Source organism: Siphateles boraxobius, unplaced genomic scaffold (genome assembly GCF_051911475.1).
Source record: "Siphateles boraxobius isolate OS27281-9 unplaced genomic scaffold, OSU_SipBor_1 130, whole genome shotgun sequence".
NCBI lineage: Eukaryota > Metazoa > Chordata > Actinopteri > Cypriniformes > Leuciscidae > Siphateles > Siphateles boraxobius.
The window spans coordinates 20,376,013-20,400,168 of NW_027508734.1; the positions used below are offsets into that span (position 1 = coordinate 20,376,013).

The 24,156-nt window shown below is 36.3% G+C and overlaps 3 protein-coding genes and 1 long non-coding RNA gene across 6 annotated transcripts in view; 3 read left to right on the forward strand and 1 right to left on the reverse strand.

Annotated features, from left to right (window-relative positions):
* tln2a (talin 2a) overlaps window positions 1–7,391 on the forward strand; it is a 53,233-nt gene extending 45,842 nt beyond the window's left edge. For all 3 annotated transcript variants that reach the window (XM_077228556.1, XM_077228558.1, XM_077228557.1), the window contains 7 exons: window positions 1,070–1,175; window positions 1,580–1,704; window positions 2,895–3,020; window positions 3,419–3,481; window positions 3,567–3,749; window positions 4,403–4,528; window positions 5,349–7,391. In XM_077228556.1, coding sequence (XP_077084671.1) covers window positions 1,070–1,175; window positions 1,580–1,704; window positions 2,895–3,020; window positions 3,419–3,481; window positions 3,567–3,749; window positions 4,403–4,528; window positions 5,349–5,477 — 858 coding nt within the window. In that variant the 3' untranslated portion in view covers window positions 5,478–7,391. The remainder of the gene's footprint in view (window positions 1–1,069; window positions 1,176–1,579; window positions 1,705–2,894; window positions 3,021–3,418; window positions 3,482–3,566; window positions 3,750–4,402; window positions 4,529–5,348) is intronic.
* Window positions 7,392–11,206: 3,815 nt separating this feature from the next.
* On the forward strand, window positions 11,207–16,954 carry tpma (alpha-tropomyosin). Its single transcript, XM_077228565.1, has 10 exons — window positions 11,207–11,574; window positions 11,876–12,001; window positions 14,070–14,203; window positions 14,754–14,871; window positions 15,031–15,101; window positions 15,199–15,274; window positions 15,426–15,488; window positions 15,562–15,631; window positions 16,358–16,436; window positions 16,753–16,954. Exons 1-10 carry the CDS (start codon window positions 11,461–11,463, stop codon window positions 16,754–16,756), a joined length of 855 nt encoding a protein of 284 aa, XP_077084680.1. The 5' UTR covers window positions 11,207–11,460; the 3' UTR covers window positions 16,757–16,954.
* LOC143737311 (uncharacterized) lies at window positions 13,236–14,067 on the reverse strand. The gene is made up of 2 exons (XR_013203646.1): window positions 13,658–14,067; window positions 13,236–13,540 (listed from the first exon to the last, which is right to left on the reverse strand). It is a non-coding gene; the product is annotated as an uncharacterized LOC143737311 (long non-coding RNA).
* Window positions 16,955–18,875: 1,921 nt separating the features above from the next.
* Window positions 18,876–23,724, forward strand: fbxo22 (F-box protein 22). The gene is made up of 7 exons (XM_077228564.1): window positions 18,876–19,055; window positions 20,186–20,318; window positions 20,405–20,483; window positions 20,575–20,679; window positions 20,781–20,933; window positions 21,528–21,693; window positions 22,021–23,724. Exons 1-7 carry the CDS (start codon window positions 18,925–18,927, stop codon window positions 22,412–22,414), a joined length of 1,161 nt encoding a protein of 386 aa, XP_077084679.1. The 5' UTR covers window positions 18,876–18,924; the 3' UTR covers window positions 22,415–23,724.
* Window positions 23,725–24,156: the final 432 nt, after the last annotated feature.

The following is a 24,156-nucleotide window of genomic DNA, read 5'->3' on the forward strand; positions in this document are numbered from 1 at the left end:
TCATGCTGTGGGGGTGATCTTCTGTGGTAGGGCTGGGCGACTCGTCGGGTTAGGAGGAAAGTATATATAAGTATAGGGGTACAAATGCTTATGCAATGTACTTATTGTTAATTCAATAACTACAACAGTTATCAGACGGTAGATTCTTTATTGCTTCATCACAAAACACAGCCGCTCTACCTCTCATAGAAAGTCAGACTGAACAACCACAACAACAAAAAAACGCGCTCACCCATAAAAGGTGCTCTTCACACATGCGCAGTAAAAGAAGCATAACTTAACACTTATTTCAGGTCTACAACAGTGTCACATTTTTTTTTTTTTTGCTTTGTCATTATGGTGTATGGAGTGTAGATTGATGTGAAAAAAGTAATTTAAAGTAGTTTAAGTCAGCAACATCAAATGTGAAAAAAATTAAGGGATACGAATAGTTTCACAAGGCACTGTGAGCTGTGAGCTTTTCTCACGCTGTCTCCTATCCGAGAGCCTACTCTGCTCTAATTGGTCAGACCGCCTAGTCTGTTTTGATTGGTCTACCACTTATAGTGCTTGTTGGAAACTAAAGTTCTATTACCATAGGTGAATTTCCGCTCCGGGGGTTTTCTCAGCACTTTTATACACAGTGTTGCGTACCGTAACGATGGCCTCGGTTTAACTGTGTCAATTCAAGCCTGAATCCTCATCCTATGGAAGTGCATGCAATGTGGATTTGCTTTTGCAGAGCATAAAACAGAATATTTTTGACGTGTTGGCAAAACTCTTCCAGGCCTCAGCTATAACTAACTACAGTGTTTGAGGGTGGGTCAAAGTAGACATTTTTCGCAGGCAACCAATGAAGACCATAGGCTGGAATTATGCAAATTTGTTAAAAACCTATCAAGGTTTGTGCAGGAAGAAAGACTGGAATTCTTTTGGGGTGACAATAACTCCATTTATCATGCAACTTTGCCAGCCTTTTTACATTCACAAACAGCTATATAGCACACTTCATAAAAAGTAAAATCTGAAAAAAGCATAATAGGGCGAGTTTAACCAGAACTGTTTATGTGTGTATAAATATTTGTTTCAGGTCTTACAAAAGCCAACAGGTGACCAGAAACAGAAGTTGGCGATGTTCTCTAAGAAGGTTGCTGCAGCTGTTACTGAACTGATTCAAACAGCAGAGGCCATGAAAGGTAACCTCACTCACAGACACACACCTTCATTAAGAACATATACACACTCGCTCAGTGTAATCTGTGGATTTATTGTGCTGAGTAAAGTTTCCTGTCTTTCCCGTCTCGCTCAAGATGTGGGTGAGTACCATGAGACTACAAATGTTATTCCATCTTTGTAAACTCCATTTAGAACACTTACTTATTTAACCACATTTGTGTCATGTTCATTTGTTTTGATTAATTTCATTTGTGTGCAACACTGTGACAAAATGAATTTTCACTCTGGCATGTTTTTTTTTTTTTAAAAGGCAGCATCCATTGCCCATGCAACAGACACACACGTTTAATTATTGCAGCATGCCGTCTATGTGGTGAATCTAGGCCTGCCAAACAGTTGATCAGTGTGTGTATTGTGTGTTTAGGCACTGAGTGGGTCGACCCTGAGGATCCTACTGTGATCGCTGAAACTGAGTTATTGGGAGCTGCTGCCTCAATTGAAGCAGCGGCCAAGAAACTTGAGCAGCTCAAACCAAGAGCCAAACCAAGGGTAATACACATGTTTAATGCACTGTTTAAAGACTCACCAAGGCTGCATTTATGATTTTTGGAATGTGTGACACTGAAAACTTGAGTAATGGCTGCTGAAAATTCAGCTTTGCCATTACATGAATAAATTACATTTTGAAATATATTATACTAGAAAACAGCTTTTTAAAATTGTAGTAATATTTCACAATGTTACAATTTTTACTGTATTTTTGATCAAATAAATAGTGCCCTGGTGAGCCTAAGAGATTTTTAATCTAAATTTTATTTATTCCAGTCTTTTGACTGGTAGTATATTAATGTTATATGTATTAACAATTTATCATGTATATTTGTATTGTATAATACATTTAAAACTGTTATATGTTTGCATGTATTTGTAGTGTACTGGAATTCAAAATGCCACAAGAAGTTCCTTGTGTGTCTGTGAACACTTGCCCAGTAAAACCATGGAACATATGAGCTAAACTGAACTTTTCTTTTTTCTTTTTTTTTTTAATATAAAAATTAAATAAATATATATATATATATATATATATATATATATATATATATATATATACTTTTTTTTTACCAATATACAAATATATATTTTTGTTGTATAAGAAAAACATTTACAGTCAGTGGCCAAGATTATTACTACAATAATTGCAATATTAATAATGTTACATTTTCCAAATGTTTTGTATTTTTCCCTTCACCTGCAGATGTAAACAATGTAACATAGGGAGCTAATGTAATGAACCCGGAACATCCTAAACTTTTATACAGTTACAATTTACTACTCCTCATTAAGTTGTTACTGTTTTAACAGCTGTGTTAATAAAGTTCAGACGCCCAATTGTCTGAGATGGCTCTCAGATTCTCACACATGTTCCCATTCTACAATTGATGACTATTTGCTTAGGAAGTGATGCACTTAAATGGGGCAGAAAGTATAAAATTGTGGCCTTTGTTATTCTCTATGATAATTAAGCCATTTTTGGGGAATGAGCATGATCAACCACCTATCTTGGAGTGGAATCTGTGTCGGGGCAGACTATAATATCTTACAGGAGCTAATTCCTTATTAACTCTTAAAGAAACTACATTACTTATCATTTTCAGTTCAAAAGACACCTTTTTGTTATTGTTGTTCCACCCATCAAATTAAATGTAACAACTGAACTTTACCTTTTTTTTTCTTTGCAGCAAGCTGATGAGAGTTTAAACTTTGAAGAGCAGATACTTGAGGCAGCCAAATCTATCGCTGCAGCCACCAGCGCCCTTGTAAAATCAGCTTCAGCAGCTCAGAGAGAACTCGTAGCCCAAGGCAAGGTAAGAAAACATAGCATGAACCAAAAAAAGCTCGACTAGTCCATATATTGTTCGCATGAATTTGGCATTGCGATAGTCTTTTCTTCCCTATTGTGACATGTATCATTCTTGAATGAGAAAAAAAGTGTAGGGCGTGACTTAATTTTGCCCATGGGGAATTGATTAGATCGTTGTGATTTGCTGTTGCTGTGATCTCATGTGAGAGAAGTCATCAGAGAAGAGAAAGGATCGTGCTGCAAGAGGGAGGGGAAGCTGTTTTGATTAAATATTACAAGGGCACATGAATTTTGAAAAAATAATTATGTACATGGATACATTGACTTAATAACCTGACTTAAAAAGCGACTGTTTCTTGCATTTTTCTTTGACTCATTGCCATCTTTTTTTCCTTTGTGAAGGTGGGAGCCATCCCTGCCAATGCTGTGGATGATGGACAGTGGTCTCAAGGGCTGATATCTGCTGTAAGTCCTTAAGCATTTAACAGTGACAATAAGATGTCATCATGTTGTATCCCTGTATGACTGCTTTGTTTCCTCACTGTTACAGGCACGCATGGTTGCCGCAGCCACCAGTAACCTCTGTGAGGCAGCAAACGCATCAGTCCAAGGCCATGCCAGTGAAGAAAAGCTCATCTCTTCTGCCAAACAAGTGGCTGCTTCCACTGCACAGCTGTTGGTGGCGTGCAAGGTTAAAGCTGACCAGGATTCAGAGGCTATGAGGAGGCTACAGGTATATACGGTTACATAAAGAAAAAAGATTTAATTCATTCTGATATTCAAATAGTAACTGCACTGTAAAGGCCCCGATATACTCACGATGAAGTTCTTCGTTATGCGAACATCCGATGCTGAGAGCGGCATTTAGATGAATATGTAAATAGGTGCTGTACGCTTTCCTCTCAATAACAAATAAACACAACAACAATGAGAAAACAGCAAGCATTTTTTAATAAAGCATAAGAAAAGCATCTGATCATCATAGCGATGTGGATATGTTTGCATGAGCTCTGCAGTTCGTCACTTCAGTAAAGTCACGTCACGTCATGTTTATTTATATATCACTTTATACAAAAGATTGCTTAAAATCAAGGTAATGTATTAAATGTGAAAATCAAGCAGCTCTCCTGTGTGTTAATGTTTTCCCTCGCGGACGAAAAAGTTTTGCTTTGGCAAGCTGTTTCGAACTCCAATAACAAACTCTAAACGAACTTCGTTTTGGCCTGATTTTGTTCGAAATGACGTCCCAGCAGTTCATTTTTCGATTTCGCTTGCAGTATGTCGGGGCCTTAAATGTTCACTTGTAAGACTAGCCTTGCCATAGTATCTTCATATACTACGTATTTCATAGACATATTTCTTGAACTACTTTTGTGTTCTCTGCAGGCTGCAGGCAATGCTGTGAAACGGGCCTCTGACAGTCTGGTTCGAGCTGCCCAGAAAGCTGCTTTCAACAAGGCTGATGATGACAATGTGGTGGTCAAGACCAGGTTTGTCGGAGGAATTGCTCAGGTAAGATTTACAGGCTGAATTCTACAGTATCTATGGTTTATTTAATAATAATTACGGTAGTTAATAATGTACTTTTTTTAATAATCTATATTAATAATATATTTGATTATTGTTGTTGTTAATAATAAAAATAAATAAATATTTATGTATAAAATGGTAACATTTTACAATAAGGTTCATTATTTAACTACCATAGTTAACATGAACTAATGAACAATACTTCTATAGCATTTATTAATCTTAGTTAATATTATAATTTCAACATTTAATAAACATTATTAAAATCACAGGTTGTATTTGTTAACATTTGTTACTGTCTTACTTCATCTTTGTTAATAAAAATACAGCGGTTTATTGTTTGTTCATGTTAGTTCACATTGCATTAACTAATATATTGCTCATAGTTCATGTTAGTTAATACATTAACTAATGTTAACTAATGAACCTTATTGTAAAGTGTTACCTATAAAATTAAATGTGCATAAAAATGTACACTCAGAATGCACATCCGCTTTTTTTATTGTTGTAGTTATTTATAATAAATATGTTATGTAAATTTATGTAGAAGTTAAATGTGTATTTAATTTAATACAAAACCACTGAATGTCTAAAATGCATCTTTACCATTTTTTTTTCTTGATGCCCATGTTTTTGTTAAGTTAAATAGGTAAAGTTAAGTAAATACATTTATGTAGACAACAAAATGTGTCTAAATGGGTAATGTAATGCAAAACCACTCTGAATAAATTTTTTGGCAAGTTCCCTGTCTTTTGTGTATGCATGTTATTTATTTTATTTATCCATTGTCTGTTTGGCCCAGATTATTGCTGCTCAGGAGGAGATGTTGAGGAAGGAGAGGGAGCTGGAAGAAGCCCGTAAGAAGCTGGCACAGATCAGACAACAACAATACAAGTTCCTGCCAAGTGAACTCAGAGAAGATGAGGACTAAATGTATATGTTGGCTTCCTCATGATCAAGTTGTCCACCATTTGATTTTTGCCTTCAGAGCTCAGATGGATTTCTCTTCGACCTATAGTGCTGTTCATACAACACCTACGAAACTGATGAAGGGTTATTGTATTAGTTGACTGGATTGTGAATTTTTTAATATTTAAACTCTTTAAGAACTATACAAACAACAACCATCTCATCTCCTTTACCGTGAATGTGTTCATGCCTCCACTACACCCTCATGAAGAAGCTTTGGATTTCTGGCATGATTCTGAACTTGTCAATGTGTGCATGTTTGCGCCGAACAGCGGGATTACACTTGTGGGATTGGAGTGTTGAGGATGAACTAATGAGATTGGCCTGTTTGAGCTCAGTCATTAAAATAAAGTATTTTAGGGTTTCAAACAAGGTACAGACTTTGACATTTAAATCAAGTTTAAAGTCGAGCAGAAAGGAAACCTGATTGTTAGAGAACAGCCTTTTAAACTCCAGTTGAATGTTTAACACTTGTACATTTGTAATGGTGAGAATTTTTTTTTATGCTTCACTTTCATTGCTTCAAAGTTCACAAAAGTATACAAATAAAAGATATTTATGTAGCGAAATGTGCGTACATGTGCAATGTAAAACAAAATCACTCAGAATGAAAAGTCTAAAATGCAACATCTCAAATGATTTTTTCTAGCTGACCATACGCTTTTTGAGAATGCAATGACCGGATGTAGTGATTCATGGATTATAAATGGAGAATCAAAAGACCATATTAACCTCAAAAAAGTACTGTGGAAAATCCATCTCTAACCCCTTAAAACCTTTTTAAAAAATGACCTTAGATTTGCCGCATTAGAATTTTTATTTTTTACATGGATGAACCCTAAATACTGAATGTATGTGTTAAAATGTACTGGAATTGAATTTCTCATATTTGTTGTCTGCAGGCATGAGGATATATGTTTAAAAGGCTGATTGAATGTTTTTTTTCACTTTTGGTAGAGCCAGACATACTGTAACTTCAACGTTTATGCAAATTTTTAAGAGAGCCACTGCAGTATTTTATAGTGTTGTTTGTTGCTACTTTGAGTGATTTTCTTTTTCTTTTCATCATATCCCTTATCTATATTTTCTAAATCATTTGATGCTGGTATGACTCTCTGATCTTTTGCCTTATCTTTTGGTGTGTCACTTTTATGTTTGTATGATGGTCATATGCAATCCTGGAAATCACATTCGGTTCTCAGTGCTTCATTGCTTTGCTACGACAGCCCTCCTTTCTCTGGATTTATGTACATTTAGTTTCAGTGCCTTAGTTTATCAGTCAAATGAACGTATCAGTTCTCTGACTGCAGGAGACAAGATCAGGTTTGTACATTCTGGCTTGCATTCACCGTAGTGTGTCTGTCAACGCTGAGTTGCTGCTTATCTGTTACTACTTTTGTGGTCTCTGATGCTCAGAGCTGGAAGAGTACGAGTTGGAGTTTGGTAATTACTGCAACAAGTCATTGTCTGTCATAATGTGGCCGGTGCAACTCACTTTAAGCAGTTCCTCCCTTTAACTATAGTTCTGTCTGCTCCATGTTGCTGTAAATGTATATGGCTTATATACGAATATGTGTCTATGTTAAGACAGCACATGTTTGTCCTGCATTTCTTGTGCATGCTTCATGTCATCTAATGGCAGAGTTACAGAATGATCAATGTTGCCATCTCATGCATTGACTATAGAAGAGTAAAATATTGAGAAATTCCTGAATGTGACTTCACATTATGAAAAATGAATTGACTTGTTTATTTTTGGGTGTCTTTGAATATTTGCTTGTAGCATTGCCGTAAAAGCGTAGACCTGAAGTTACATGTAAAGCATCTGTCTATAATGAAGAACGTTTTAACTTAAAATAAAGGGTTTCAAAGTATAGTTCTCTGCATATTAAGCTCATCTTCACATGGAATGCTTTTCTTATACCTTTGGCAATGGAGCTACAGTATAAGTTAACTCTTCACAGTTAACTTTGCTGGTTGTGCACAGTTCAGTGCACAACCAGCAACTATCACAATTCTTATTTTATAAGGTTTCTTCTTATATTGGAGAATGAACTCTCACAAACCTTTTAATTTATGTTAATTTATTATATTACAAAAACATTTAAATGGGCTTCAGCTGCCTGTCACTTCCCTTAGTTTAATCACTTGTGTATTTAATGTGTACAATAATAATAATGTATTAATAGAATTATAATTATTGTATTTAATGTGTACAATAATAACAATAATGTATTAATACTTTGTTCGTTTTATAATAATAGTAGTAGTAGCAATAATAATACTGATAGTTGTAGTAATTATTTTTTTTTTATTCATACAGTTTAAATTAACTTTTAAAAACATGCACTGAAAAAAAAACAAGTAAAATTTAATTAATTTTTATTTCACAAGATTTTGTACACATTGTTTTAAGTAAATTTCACATAAGGAATTAAGTTTACTTTAACTTAGTTAAGTAAAATTAACAAAGAAAATAAGTAACTGCAACTTGGCCAGTAAAAGTTTGAGTAATTTCTACTTAGTTGGATTTTAATTAGCAAAACTTTTTACTCCAACAATTTAACTCTGAATTAAACCACGCTTTAAATTGTATGCTTTACTTAGGAACATCTAAGTATATTAAACAATAAATATTGTGTAAACAACATTTCCACGTAATTGATGAAATGTGATACCTGAACATTGATACCACTGCTTGATACACAATACACTATGACGGTAACATTCAATGGATCGTTTTTGAGTATATAAATGTGTCATTTTGAGTAGCAAATAAATTCCAGATGTCACAAAATGGCAAGTTACTAAACCTAACAACAAAAGAAAAGATAAAACCATGTAAATACAGCTGGAACACAGAGAAAAATGAACCGTATTAATTAGTCATGCCCCAGTCCATGATGGGAACACCAGTATCAAAAACAAATTGAGTAGGTTTTACTTAATTTTTAATCTTTTTTGTGACGATTTAAGTTCTACAAGCTTGAATTGAGTACTAATATAGAATTTACTTAAATTCTTGACCTAACTATTTAATGTAGAAATTACATTTGTTTCTTCTCTGTAGTATGTACTTCACCACAGATTCATTTTTATCAGTAGACAGGCAATAAAGGGAAACAAAAAGTGATATAAAATAGTTGGCAGCTGAGAGACGGTGTGTTCAAAAAGTTCACCGAAGGTTAAATACACAAGTTTAGTATTTGTGACAAAAACTTCCTTTAAGAAAAATATAAATATTTTGCTATCTCGCATGAACTTCTTGAGTTTGGATTAATGTTCTACGCAGTCATCTGTAAATATGTCTCAATTTAAAAAGTTATAAAATCTTTGGCATGATGCCTAATAGAAGCAAGTTTACCTTCTATGTACCTTCTCACCCTTCTACTCATATAGTAATGCTTTGTGAGATTTATATATACATTTTAAAAAAGGTACTTACTTTGCATCTGTGATTTGTTAAATCGACTGACACAAACATTGTCTCGTTCTTTTAAACATGCATCAGTTTCCTGTTTCTACCGGTTTTGCTGTTATTCTGAGATATTCTTAATGATTGTGAACTGAGATAATATAATCTGGTCCTATATCAACTCTGTATGGCAGTACTGCACTAAGTTCAGGCTGGCTGCTCCTTTAAGCCATTGGTCTTTGGCATGGGGTAGGGCTGAGGTGGTATGTCTTAGTCAGCATGAGGGTATGGGGCTATATTGGGTGGGATCACATACTCAGAGAGGTGCTAATTTTAGTCCCCTGCGGGGAGATGATCATAGCAGATATGCATGTTTAAAGATTTACAGTTAGTACAATTGGAGTTTCAATTGGTTTGGCAAGTAGAACTGGTAAATGTTCTCAGGCATACGTTTCAAGCATTATGGTTTTAGTGGGAGAGAGGAAAGATTGTGAGATGTGAACCCATCGTGTATAGTTATGTTTTATGTGTCAACATGGAGTTCATGGCTATTTAATTTTATTCCATCATAATAGCACCTCTTTAGTAATACTTTAATCTTAGATCTCAGTTAACAGAATATAACCATTCTAAACATTTAGTGTCAATTTTACTAGTATTCATTAGCACAACATTTATTTTGCTGCTTTCTGTAAATCAATTACAGACTAAATTCCTAAAAATGAAGGTGGCATTGCTTCACTGAAAGGTTCTTCGAAAAACTCAGATTTGTTATTTTATGGCCTTTCTGTGAAAACTCACATTTGGAACATTTTAAGAGTGTGTATTACTGCAAATTACATCATTCAAATGATACAAAATAGTATCAAAGTTAGCAGCATCCAGAAAATCTTGAAGTTAAATCACAGGCATTTAGCAGGCTGAAGTGCCAGCCATAAATGTACCGTTGAAAGGTTTTCCCCATGAGGAAGCTTTGCACGTCTGCTTAAATATTTCTGGCTATAACTTGTTAGTCTGATCTTTCTTGAAGTCTAAAAGCAATGAGGAAAATAATGAAACTAGACTAGTTGATTTTAATCTATCTTAAGGCATACAGAAATAATTCTAAGTGTCTGTTTTTCCATCAACATCTCTGTACAAAAAAGGTTGCTTTAACGCATTGTAAGACCATGAAGGCAAATAAAGTGTCCGTGTTATATTTCATGCATACTGAATGACAGTACTAAACATGCACATAAAAGCAGTTCCGTACAAATTAACTGCATGTAGTTCATAAGTATAGTTCAGTACATTTGTAATATGCTACACAATGATATAAACACTGTTGTGTGATCCATGGTTAAGATTAGTTGTGCATGTTGCAGAGCTTGACTTACAACAGCTAAGAAGAGACTGTGGCAGGTGCTTCCTTCAGGAGGGGAAGGGTAAAAATAACCTCCTGGAAAAAGTTCATGGACAGGGAATGTGAGAGTGTTAGAAATTAGCCTAATGTTAAGTGCAAACACCTCAGCTTTGTAGAAACACTCTTGTGATCTTCTTACCCAACAACACATTTACATTGAAACTGTTATGAAGGTAAAAAACTGAAGGACAAACTCAAAGTAGCATTTTCCCTCCTAACTTGAACGTGCAAGATTGACCCAAGTAACCTCAGTCGTAAGTGACAATTTATTAAATAGTGTAGCAAAGTCCTTATAGATGCGATATATGAGGCTTGTATCTTCGCGGCATGGCCGACAGCTGTAGCTTTGCCACACGACACGTCGTTGTGATTCCAAGAGATTTGGGGGGTTTTACCGCGGCCGATTAAAGCCAGCACGATGCATAAATGAATGCTAGCGTGCTGAGAGATTGCTGTTCAACAGCTACCATATCTAAAGCTCTTCAGATTATGAACAATGCCTGAGGGACTCGTTGACATGCCTCTGCGTTATGAGACTGACCCAGAGATAGTAGCCTAACGCCTTTCCTTAAGATAATCACTTTCATGAGACCCTCGTGTGCTGTATAAAACCAATCGATTTTTTGTTATAAAGACTTTTACTTTTCTTCGTAAAGAATTGATGAGGGGAAATAATAAACATTTTATATGTTGGGGTTCGCATAGCCTACTCAGCGTTTAGCGTGAATTGGACAGCGGGTAAATTGCTTTCCGGACAGTTTTGCTCCTCTTCCCTCGATTTCTCTTCAGGGTTCAGGGTGTTAGAAATAGGAACTATTTCTATTAGGAAGCCCCCTTGTAAGACGTCTTGGCCCTCAGATCCCATATATAGGCATTTCAACGGTCAACTGTCTGATGACAGCGAATCGCCGTCCAGATCCTTAAAAAAAGACGCGAGGCAGGAGGAACCGCTAAGGGCCCTTCCCTAAAAAGTATTGGGTGTCTTGCGGAACTTCTCAGGCTCCTGTGAAGGCACATATTTGACAGGCTACAGGGAGACGAGCTCGCACTCCAGCTCAGCGTTCGGTTCAGCACAGACGCTCATCGCCTCTCTCAGTTCGGTGTGACCACCCATACACTAACACAGCCATGGATGCCATTAAGAAGAAGATGCAGATGCTCAAGCTCGACAAGGAGAATGCCTTGGACAGAGCAGAGCAGGCTGAGGGAGATAAGAAGGGAGCAGAGGACAGAAGCAAACAGGTTGGACATGGGCATCCGTGTGTCTCTTGTAGCTACCTTTATAGATCAGATTTTATCAAGTCTGATTTTTGTTTTCTCAACTTATTATGCTGTAGCATATGCCATTATTCTGTTTTTAATAGTTTTTCTATATCATAATCTATTTTATGTCTATTTCTCATTCTATTTATTTTTTCATAATAGATATCTCACTAATAGGCTACTTTAGACCGTCTTTTTTATAGTCCTGCATGGTTAATTGATTTATGGCAGTTGTTCTTGTGCCTATCCATCTCCATTGACACACGTGCTCTTCGTGCAGCTTGAGGATGACCTGGTCGCCCTGCAGAAGAAACTGAAGGGCACTGAGGATGAGTTGGACAAATACTCCGAGGCCCTTAAGGATGCTCAGGAGAAACTGGAGCTGGCTGAGAAGAAAGCTGCCGATGTAAGCATGCCGTCTGATGTCACGCGTAACCCGTGCCCACCCCTGCTAGGCAGTCTGTTGGACTTATAATATAGGCTACACGTGATTTCATATTTACCATCTCGTACTTTGGCAATGTTTTACCGACTAAACTTTATCGGAAACTACAAAATATGTATTTTTAAATGGCACAAGGCCATTCTTAAAGGTGGCTGCTTCACCTGGTAAACGAATGCCATATGTACAGTTGCAGGGGAGTGTATGCAAACGGCGAGTTAAATTTAGCTGTGCGCTTTATAAGGCAAGCGTCTGGGGGTTCGTCTTTCCCACCTACAAGCGTCTTAATAGGGTCCGTGTAGAATTTCACCTCACCCTCGCTGGATACTTAAGACCATCAGCCATCATCCATCTAGATAGTAGGCCCTATGATAAACGATACAAATAATTATATTATATAATAAAAGTTATATCTGTTAATAGTTCTAGGACTAAAAATGTATAGCAACCCATTATTCGTTATACAATACAGAACAAAATAGCCTAATATAGATTGATGGCCCAATTTAGATTTTAATAAATAAAGACTTATTCGTAGACTTTCTGAGGGTCAATGCCTGAAACGATTTCTGTCAGTAATTTTGTGGGCTCAAATAATCAAAGGAGGGTCATTCTAAGCTTTTGGCGCCCCTAGCGAAGTTAGCTAACGTTAGCCGTCAGCTCACAAAGTACCATGGACGCACTGTTGCATATAGGCCTACTGTGATATCTTAAAAAATATATTTCTTTTATTTATAAAGGCCTCTTATTTTTGTCGATGCAGCGATCGAACACCAGTTGCTATAGACAGTTATATATAGACAGACATTTAGCGCTCACTAAGTAAATTTATGTAATTTTTCTAAAGTTTCAAAACGCGTTTGAAGCTATAACTTATAGCTATGTTAAAATAAGATAGGTACACTTGGACTTCCTCTTTGTTTGTAGTTCCTTGGGAAGAGGCGTCATGTCATTAGAAAAGAAGCCCAGAATTCCCAGTTTCACCAAACAAAAACAATCTGTATTTCGCCTCCTTGGGAGAAATTGTTCTCCACTTGTATTGCAGAAACACATCACAAGATGGCGCTGTACGCTCAGAAAACCGCACACAGTCAAATGAGTAAACAATCTGTAGTGGCTACAATGTGAAAAGAATAGACATTCGCATTTTAAATGCACTTGAACAATTTGCAGTTGCAAATCCAATTCATTAGCTACATTTATTTATTTATTTATTTATTTATAAAAATGGTAATAGTGTCCCTTATTGGCAGCATTCATTCTTGTCATAAGACACGAACCGCAATGACATCTCTTGTAATTTATAAACAGATCTTGTGGACAAAGCAGTTTAAAATGCGATAATACAGCGTAGATTAATTGACTTCCGGTGTTTGGTATGCGTTACCACCAGACTGAATGAACCATAGAACGACTTGCTCCACCGGATCGCAGTCACGTCCTGTGATAACCGTTCAAACAACCCCGTAAAATCCGTGATGGCTGGAACGGCATATCTTGAGGCTGTGAAAAAGAGAATCAGATCGCTGCAAGAACAAGCAGACGATGCTGAAAGCAACATGCTGAGACTACAAGAGGAGCTCGCGTCCGAGCGCGCAGCCAGGCAATCTGTGAGCTTACCTGCCATAATCATTTATGTGCATTAGTCGGCCAAATGTAGCGCGTTTACGCATCACATCAAAAGGCAGGACATGTCATGAAAATTATGTTTAAACAGCGTTGTCACTGTTTTGCGTCGTTAGAAAGTCCCGATAAATGATGGTGAACTGGCGCTTAACAGATGGAGAGGGCGGTGAAAGCTTTTTGACAGCTCCCGTCCTCCTGCCTTTCAGTGCCAATGTTTACCAAAAATCCTAGACGATATCCTTTACATGTTGTGTGGTATTGGTCAACACATCACAGCTCACACAGAAAACCTTTATTAGTTTGAAGGACATGAGAGCGTTAACTTTCTAGAGATATTTCTGCAAGCCCTGTCTGTATGCGTCAAGGGAAATGTGCGCGTCGTGAGCTCATTGCTGTGTGTGCGCAGGCTGAGAGCGACGTCGCTTCCCTGAACAGACGCATCCAGCTGGTTGAGGAGGAGTTGGATCGCGCTCAGGAGCGTCTGGCCACTGCTCTGCAGAAGCTGGAGGAGGCTGAGAAGGCTGCTGATGAGAGTGAGAGGTGTGTATGGAAACAAAGTAGGGCCTGAGACTCTTACAAATAAGTTTGTTAATAAATTGCAAGTGAAATATCAGGTGAAATACCCCCCCCCCCCCCCCCCCCCCAAAAAAATGTCCCCCCAGTTTTTTCCAAATGAAAAAGAGACGTATAAATACAATTTAAAACCATGATATGTAATTTTCTTGCAATAAACATTAATCAAATATACAATTAAATCAGTTTAATAAAAGTCATTTAAAAAATGGAAAATTAAAATGAGTTAAATATTACAGTTTTTATTACATTGAATTGAATATCAGTTCAGTAGATTTTGTCAAGTTATTGCAAAGTATGATTTTAATTGTTAAGATATAAAGCCAAAACCTCTGACATAGGATAGCCAAAAATCCCCATTTTAATAGGAGAATAGATGTTTGATGTTTCAAAACTAGCTAATTTTGATGCAGTGTTAAACAAATGCTATAGTTTATCAAACATATGTAATAGGTCTCATGATTTTGAGGGAGCAATATTAACACTCAAACTCTCTCTCTCTCTCTCTTGCTTTCAGAGGCATGAAGGTCATTGAGAACAGGGCCCTGAAGGATGAGGAGAAGATGGAGCTGCAGGAGATCCAGTTGAAGGAGGCCAAGCACATTGCTGAGGAGGCTGACCGCAAGTATGAGGAGGTTGGTTTTCTCTCTTTTCTCTCTCTCTTATAATTGATTATAAATAAATATAATCCAAATATAAAAAAAAAAAATTCCAATAAAATAATGTCTTCCCCTTGGACAGCATAAACAAATGCATGTACACTCACATCTTTTCTCTTTTGTGATGGTACCCAGGTGGCCCGTAAGCTGGTGATTGTTGAGGCTGAGCTGGAGCGTACTGAGGAGCGTGCTGAGCTCAATGAGGGGTAAAAGCAAACAAATTGAATACTTTTTAAAAACATGCTTACCTTAACCTATGCCTGGATATTTTTGTCTCATATTTTGTGTCACTCTCTCCCACAGCAAGTGCTCTGAGCTGGAGGAGGAGTTGAAAACTGTGACCAACACCATGAAGTCTCTGGAGGCTCAGGCTGAGAAGGTAAGCGTGTACATATTTGTGTGTGTGTGTGTGTGTGTGTGTGTGTAGAAGTATTTATGTGTATGTATGAATGATCATCTGCGTATATTTGTTTTGTGTGTTGGTGTTTATAGACACTACAGCCCTTTAATCCTGTCTTTTCCATCTACAGTACTCCGCTAAGGAGGACAAATATGAGGAGGAGATCAAGGTCTTGACTGACAAGCTGAAGGAGGTGAGTTCACCACCTATTTTTTGTGTGTGTGAGCATTGATATAAGAGGGCCTGACAAACTTTCTGTGTTCCAGGCTGAGACTCGTGCTGAGTTCGCTGAGAGATCAGTCGCCAAGCTTGAGAAGACCATTGATGATCTGGAGGGTATGTCAACTTGTACCTCACTGTTTTTCATGCTGCTATTAGACACGGGTTAAAACAAGCTATTTAGGATCAATGTAAGACTTCATTTTTCATTTTATTGAGAGACGCTAGTTACATCCTTACAATAACAGGTTCAAGTCCTTTTTGCATTCATACACTTAAAAATAAAAGTTGTTTATTGGCATCTATGGTTCTATGAAGTACCTTTAACATCCAATGGAACTTTTCTATTGCTCAAAAGGTTCTTTATAGTGTCAAAAGGTTCTTTAGATTATTAAAATGTTCTTCGCATGAAGAAAAAAAATGGTTCTTTAAAGAACTGATCACTGAAAGGATCTTAGGGAAACCAAAATGGTTCTTCAATGGCATCGCTGAGAAAACCCCATTTTGGAACCTTTATTTCTAAGAGTGTATGTTGCTATTAACAATTCATATAGTGATTTAAAAGATACACCTTTAAATTAACAGCAGTAATTATCGGCACTGGTATCTTTAGGTATTTAAAATATCATATTTTTCTCATTATTGAAGAAGGTAATCTCACCTCGTTTCATTTCTGTTTAACTTTTTTTAGCCTTTCTTTTTTCTGTCTCTCTATGGCCACTTGCCACTGTTCAATCCGCCTTTCCACTGTTTCCTCTCCCTTATTTTCTTGTTTCTCCATTCTTTTCCATTCCTCCCCATTCAACACCCTCCACCATTCTGGCGTTTAATTGGCTACTTTAGATGAATTGTACGCTCAGAAACTCAAGTACAAAGCCATCAGCGAGGAGCTGGACCACGCTCTCAACGACATGACCTCCATGTAACTATCCCCACCTGTTACTCCAGTGTGCACACGTGCTTTTGGATTAATAGCATTTCCAGATTCTCTGTCTGCTAGTATAAATGTATTTTTAGGTTTGCTGATGGATTTTAAAATTTTAGAAGTGTTTATATTGATTAACTCAGTATAAAGCGATGTAGAAAAGTTGATTACGCACAAGCAAACAAACATACTATGTTTATCATTTGCAATGTATGATGACACTTTTATTCATCTCTTGCATGCCCTTTGTTGTTCAGTATCACCATCTATCATTTGTTTCAACTCTTTTTTTTCTCTTTTTCCCCCTGCACAGTTAAATTTTTTACATCTCATCTCTGGCTCCGGGTACCATCTGAGCGGCATCTCCTTCATTTTCTTCCATGTTTCTCTCTTTTTCTCTGTTGCCGCCTTCTCCATCGCACTATTCTCAGTGGGGATGGAGCACTCAGCACTATAGTCCCATCACTTGTACAGAAATTTTTTGCTTTCTGTAAAATAAAACTTCCTCCCATCTCTGTAAGCTCCCCACTCCTTTCTCTCTTTAGTATGTCTTAACTCTTTTGATTTCATATGTCCTTAATTTATTGTCGAGAAGCTTGAATAAAATCCAAAAAAAGCTCCTTCTCATCACCTCATGTTGCTTCTCTCTTCGACAGCTTATGTTTACCTGTAATGATCATATTCATACCATCATGATTTTGCACCAAAGGTTCTATGGCATTGTAAATATAGAATTGAAAGAAATATTTCAGCATAATCTTTAATAAACCATTTTGGGTAAATGCTCTTACTAACATCTTTCCATTAACTTTCACTCTTCTCTTCTCTTCTCTTCTCTTCTCTTCTCTTCTCTTCTCTTCTCTTCTCTTCTCTTCTCTTCTCTTCTCTTCTCTTCTCTTCTCGCCAGACCCCCTATATCAACAGCTCCAGAAAAACCGGGTCCTTTTACATGAGCTCAGTTTAGCACTTAATGAATTCTAATCTCACTATATAAGAAAAAAACAGGATGTACACTAAATATTATATTATGTCTATTGTTTGTGGTGTACACAGGGTAACAAATAATCTATGGATGACAGATAATCCATAACTCCATTATTCTATTATTGTTGATACTGGAGATCTTGATCTTTTTATGTCAGGATAAAATATATAATAAAATGAAAAAGATTTACTGTGTATGGGTTACATCCACAAAACCTAAAGCTTAAATCTTAAATTTAAAAAAATCATGGCAACCTGTGTCCATTAAACAATTAACAGCCTTGACCTTTCAATGTATTTTACTTAGAGGGAAACGTTTACATAGAAAGGTGGAAGTGCCTTCTGTATTATATAACTCACTTTGGATCATTACCAAAGGTGTGTTGTGTTATAAGAGTTGATTGTTTAGCTATACGTCAGAAGAACTTCTAAAATCAGAAAAATATGACTAGAGCAAGTAACTGAATACGACACTTGTAAAACTATCAACCCATTGTTATCACATGTAACATGCATAAATGCAATGCACCACCCTCAGGTACACAAATATAAATGGTTACTTTTTTCTTTTTTTTTGCAACTGCCAAAACTATCAATATACCTGAATAAAATATTCAATATAAAAATAATAAAATCTCAAAATGCCTAATTTCTTTATTGACCAAATACATAGACTATATACATTGCTGGGTAGATTACTTACAAATTGTAGTCGGTTACTGATTCCAAATTACATGACACAAATTGAAGTTAGTATTCTAATTCATTACATCACACATTTAAGGGATCTGATTACTTTTAGATTACTTTTGACCTAACTCGTTTATGATTTGAATTGGATAATCTTTGACCATATTGATATAAAAATACAAAGAGAAATAAAACATATTCCTGTTGATTAGATATGCAATGTTGAGAAAACCCTTCTGAAAAGTGAAATGATTTCTGTAAATGCAGTGATCAAATGCCATGGGTCTCAGTTTTCTCAGTGTGTGCGATTCCTCAGACCTGAAAGACCTTCTGAACGTATAGAAGCAGTAGACTTTTTTAGAAAGGAAATTTTAAAAGATAAAAAAAAGTAATAGGGAGAATAAATTAATTTTGAAAAATGTACTGCCATCATGAGAACAAGTAATCAGTAAAAAAAAAAAAAGTAACTGTAGTCTAATTACGAGTATTTTAAAACGTTATATAATCTAATTACAAGTTTTTGGGAATTTTTTTAATTTTTGTAATTTTATTATGTAGGATTGCATGTAATCACTACCAGCAGCACTGACTTTATAAAATAAAGGCTGACTGTACTAGACTGTATATAATATCTTGTTTAAATAATATTTACTGAAAACTTGTATTTAAAACCGCTCATAAATACAAACAAACACAGTAAACATGTTCCAGCTGTGTTTTATGGTTTCTATGAGGTCTATACTGGCTTTTAAACAACTTCCGGTTTGCTTCCGTGTGTAGGGTCAAAAGTGAGAAGATAATCCATGTGAAAATGGAAGGGGATGCAGCGCCTCCAAACATTTTGTGGGAAAGCAAAGCAGGATATGTCCTGAGTAATGTTGCCGAGGTCGTGGAAAGGATTTTGACATTTGTGCCGACTAAAAATCTCTTACGGATCGCAAGGTAACGTTAAAGATTATTGCTGACTAGATGTTTTAGCCTGTTAGCTTTGAGCTAATTATTAGAAGACCCAGAGAACCACATTCAGTCCATCACAGGCAGGTTAAGCGGTAATAGATAAACTCAATTGATAATTTAACGGGATATTTTTTTACACGTTCACGTTGTTGAGTGATTAGTTTGGTCCGATCTCACAGGTTCCGATGTTCCTTCTCAAATTACGTTAGATGAACTACTAAGTTAGCATAGAATACATCAGTTGTTGTGTGATGTTGTATTAATGACGTTGTATTCAGTTGTCACTCATCATACTCATGAAGGTTTAACTATTCCTTTCAGATGATTGATTTATTTGGATTTTCTCTTAACAGCTTTTCCGCTGATCTATTGAAAGTTTATTAACTTTAGTAAAAGTTTAAAATGCAAACACCTAACGTTAAAGCTCCAGACTAAAAATGACTTGGGAACCGTTGGCCCCTACAACTAAACACTTATAAAATATTTTTACTTGTTACATTTCATAAGCGCTTTCTTTCATTCATTCCGGAGATTATTAGTGTAGACTACCTTTTAACAACTGTCACTGTCATTACGAAACTGTCTTTTATAAACTGAGATAAATATATCAGATGTAAAAACTGTATAAACTAAAGTGTCTAAGTATGTGTGTGTGTGTGTGTGTGTGTGTGTGTGTGTGTGTGTGTGTGTGTGTTAATGTCACTCTATTGTTCCTCACTTGATTTTGTAAGACCATCTCTGCGTTTGATAAATATAAAATGGTGTGTTGAGTATACGGCTGTAACGATTATTTGGATGATTAATCAAGTGATTAGATACTTTTGGTATTAATAAAATGTACCTAAAATGAACAATAGATTTTAAAATGCATAATTGGATCAATAAAGTATGAAAAGAAGTAATATTCTGGTTTTATTGAACAGTATTGTTAAAATAATTAATGTAATAGTATGTGCGGGCATGTATGCAATTTATTGATTTATTAAAACAAAATGCCTTGATTATCTTTAGTTACACATTTCCATATGAACAACCAGTTGCAGACTTAAGGCCGTCAAAACTAAAATAATCAGAATCAGTTTGTATGTTAATATCATTGTTTCTTTTCTCCGTAGTGTTTGCAGGCTATGGAGGAATTGTGCACGCAGAGTCCTGAAGACGAGGCAGAGATTTACCTGGCTCTCCGCCTCTGGCTCATCCATATACGAAGAGCATGTTTTGCTTAGAACTATGACGCAAGACTTGGAGGTCTGATGGTCTTTGCTGCTCTAGAAATGACAATCTCACTCTTTCCAATTTGTTTAAATGTTTGTCTTTTGTCTGACCCCTTGCAGAATATCTATCTGCTGCCCCAGACAGCTCTCTTAATGGTAAATCATGAGAACTTCAGAGGGTCTGTTAGACACAAGAAGGGTACGTTACTTGATTACTTCTATATACAAAAAACCCTGTCAGTCATGATGATGAGGAGACTCACCTGTTCTCTTCGATCCTCCTTCTGCAGCCAGGAGGTGTGAGGATGAAGTGGACTCAGATCCTGTTGAGAAGCTGAGACGCTTACTACCTAGCAGTTGTAAAGTAATAGGAGTAGTCGCACCAGGAATTGTGGGTAAGATTAATTTTCCCTCTTTCTCTGTGTTCTACCTATTCTGTGTTTCTGCAATGTCAGTGCAACAGTGAAACTGTCATTTCTTATGCTGTGTTCTATAGTGACCCCCAGTGGATTACCCAGCAGCCCCCCACAGGAGCATGAGGACGGTGAAGCTGGCTTCAGTCTGCTTTTCCCTGCCATGGACGGGGTCACCATCCGGCTTTTCCATTTCTGCAAAAAGAACCTAAGTGAAACGACAATGGAGGAAGCAGGTGAAGTGTTTAGATTGTTGGACAAGACCGTAACATTTAGACAACAATAGTAACGAAGCTATGGGGTCATTTAAGATTTTTTTTTTTTTTTAAACCTCTTATGCCTCACCAAGGCTACATTTACGTGATTAAAAAATACAGTTGATAACAATGTGAAATATTGCAATTTAAAATAAACTTTCTTTTTAAAAATGTAAAAAATTAAATTAATTTCTGCGATGCTACAGCTAATTTTCGGCAGCCATTACTTCAGTCTTTAGTGTCACATGATCCTTTAAAAACTGTGCTCATGAAACTTTTCTCATTATCATTGATTAAAACAGTTGTGCTGCTTAATATTGTTGTGGAAACCATGATAGTTTTTTTCAGGATTCCTTGATTTATAGAACGTTCAAAGGAACAGCTTTTTTTTAAACTAGAATATTTTGTAACATTAAAAATATCTTTGTCACTTTTAATTAGTTTAATGCATCCTGGCTGAATAAAAGTATTAATGTGTATTTATATATAATAAAAGTGAGAAATCGTAGTTTATACAGCCAATTAATTAGTTGAATGTTAAGCCATATCAAAATACTCTGTTTTTGATTTCAGGGTTGATTAATAACCCTGATCTAAAGGTGGTGCTGATGTTCGACTACGACACACATAAACCTGGAGGTGGACGTTTTCTTAACAAGCTTCTGAAACCTCTTTCACAAAGCAATATATTTGTTATTGGAGGACAAGTTGAGGACGTCTTTTCAATTAACAAACCCTGGTAAGGAAAGAAAAATCATGGTAAACTTGATTTTTAGATTAGTCAAGTCAGTTCTTACTTTTTTCCCCTCATGTTGTAAATAGTTGTTATGGTCAACACACTACATACAACAATTGCCCCTATGTGAACATGAGATCTACTCAGCATGTTTTCACTCTACACCTTTCTAACATCATCTGCATCATGATAGTTTGTAATTTAACATTTATTTAGTGTCACATACAGGAAGCTATTTTCTCACTTATTATTTTCTCACATTACCCTACAGTCTCAGACATTACTACAATTATATCTCCATTATATACTACATGCAATCTCTCTTTGCAGCTGTTCTCCAGGCTCTTTTGGGGCAGTAGGACTAACCTTCAGCGGCTCCAAGATCCAGGGTGCCTCAGTTCTGGTGGACGAGGGCGTAAACAGCCCGAAAGCAGCAGAAGCCACTATCCAGCGGCTGAAGGCTGCTAATATCCCAGAGAGAAACACCCTGGGCTTCATGTTTGCTTGTGTGGGCCGTGGCCACAACAGCTACAATAACCAGCATAACGTGGAGGCCGACGCCTTTCGGAAGATCTTCTCCAACATTCCGCTCTTGGGATTCTTTGGAAACGGGGAGATCGGCTGCGACCGTATTGTAAAAGAGAACTACACATTGAGCGAGACCGATACTGATGGACTACAACACTCTTTTACTACAGTCATGAGTCTGGTGCATTTTGGCTAACACAGCAAGTAGGAAACCCGCTAGTTAACTTTGTGTTTTGAGGACAGACGCCGGCTGCTTGTTTAAGATAAATGAGAAGTTCCGATGTTGATCGGGTGTAATTCTTCTAGGTTCTTTTCCTTGACTTCTTGTCTGTAAATCAGGATGTCAGAGGGACATTTAGCAGTTGTTTAACATATTTACAAGATTGTAGGAGCCCCTGCTTTGAGCTGAAAGTGGCGAGTACAATTGTGTCATCAGATTTGGCATCAAAACAAATTGGGGAAGTGAAAACCTTGTTCGTAGCTGCAATTTTAGAGCGTGCTAATTTTGATGTCTGAAAACACTGAAATGTCCTCTTACACCATGGTTTGGTAAGGTCATTACTTACAGAACGGTTGTGAAGAACAATTAGGATTTAGTTTTAATGGCATGGTGCTAAACCTTGTCTTCTGACTTCAGTTTTATGTGTAACTCTTTTGTGTAGAGCAGAGCTGAAATCTGTTAACTCATCAGCTTTCTTGTGGGTTTTACGGATCACTCAGGCCTTAAATATACAAATAGTTTGTAAACCTATTCAGGCACTTTTGAAAAAATTAAAAGCCAACTCTGATGGAATGGCTAATTATGGAGCCGTTTATCAACCTTGGCACGGATTATAGAAATTCCAATATCTTCACTTCTGTTTTTATGTGATATGTCCAGAACGATTGCTACGCTGTTTGTATTTTAAGTTTCATCAGCTACATATACTCTCCAAATTGTCACATGGGATTCCACAACAAGTGCTAAGAAGCTACAAAAAAAGTATTAACAATGGATCATAGCATGGAAAGCTTAACCTTATCTATAGACAGTAACAATAGACTTGCAAGCAGTTTAAAATGCCCAGATCAGAGTAATAAAGGACAGAATTGGAATTTCTTTGTAATGTATTTGTTTATTTATTGATTCTGCCTGTCCCAATCAAAATCCTGTAAAAAATTTAGCAGGGTAATCCTCCATTTCTTTCATCAGTTCTTGTTAAAGATTATTCTTTTATTCTGTGCACTAGCTAAATGACAGTGTTGATCACCAATAAGAGCTGTTTGCCTGTGGAGATCTATTTGTTGCAATATTTGGAAGGTTGATTTAAACATTGCTGTTGCCAAATCTCTTTTCTCCCATAGTTTTGTTCTGATCAGATAAATAATACTTGGATTTTGTCTTGCCTTGAAGGAAAATACGATTTACTGTCATGTTTTTTATGGCAGTGTTTTTTTTTTTTTCCACTGTCAAATATCTTAGGTCTAATTGATCTGACAGGTATTTAATAAAATCAATGATGTCAATTAGTGTGGTGCAGTCTTAAGTCTCTTTTTTAACATAAGAATATTGAACACAGATGATTGATATATATATATATATATATATATATATATATATATATATATTGCATTCCCATTTATTTCAACAGTATTCTTTTTTTAATGCGCTATTGCATTTCTATAACTTTCCTCGAGGAAAAAAAAAATTGACAAATGAATTCCCGTCATCCGTGCTAAGAGCAGCGGAAGAGAGAAAGATGCTCCCTGAACAGCTGTATCAGAAACAACATCGCTCCAGTATTTCCACTTTTTGTAATTTAATGCCAAAATAATATAGCTCACAGTATAGTTTTACAAATTAAAAAATGTAAAAAGGAAAATATATAAAAAAATGACTTTTCTAGTCTGTAAAAAGGGTCCGAGAATTCGTAAATTCGTTCTGTCTTATCTTATGTT

Bases quoted from the DNA above. Each gene is read 5' to 3' on its own strand.
- fbxo22 (XM_077228564.1), top strand. From the start codon at position 18,925: ATGGAAGGGGATGCAGCGCCTCCAAACATTTTGTGGGAAAGCAAAGCA. The intron at 20,934-21,527 runs GTGAAGTGTTTA...TTTTGATTTCAG, and splicing joins AACGACAATGGAGGAAGCAG to GGTTGATTAATAACCCTGAT. The intron at 21,694-22,020 runs GTAAGGAAAGAA...CTCTCTTTGCAG, and splicing joins TTTTCAATTAACAAACCCTG to CTGTTCTCCAGGCTCTTTTG.
- tpma (XM_077228565.1), top strand. From the start codon at position 11,461: ATGGATGCCATTAAGAAGAAGATGCAGATGCTCAAGCTCGACAAGGAG. The intron at 14,204-14,753 runs GTGTGTATGGAA...TCTTGCTTTCAG, and splicing joins GCTGCTGATGAGAGTGAGAG to AGGCATGAAGGTCATTGAGA. The intron at 15,275-15,425 runs GTAAGCGTGTAC...TTCCATCTACAG, and splicing joins TGGAGGCTCAGGCTGAGAAG to TACTCCGCTAAGGAGGACAA.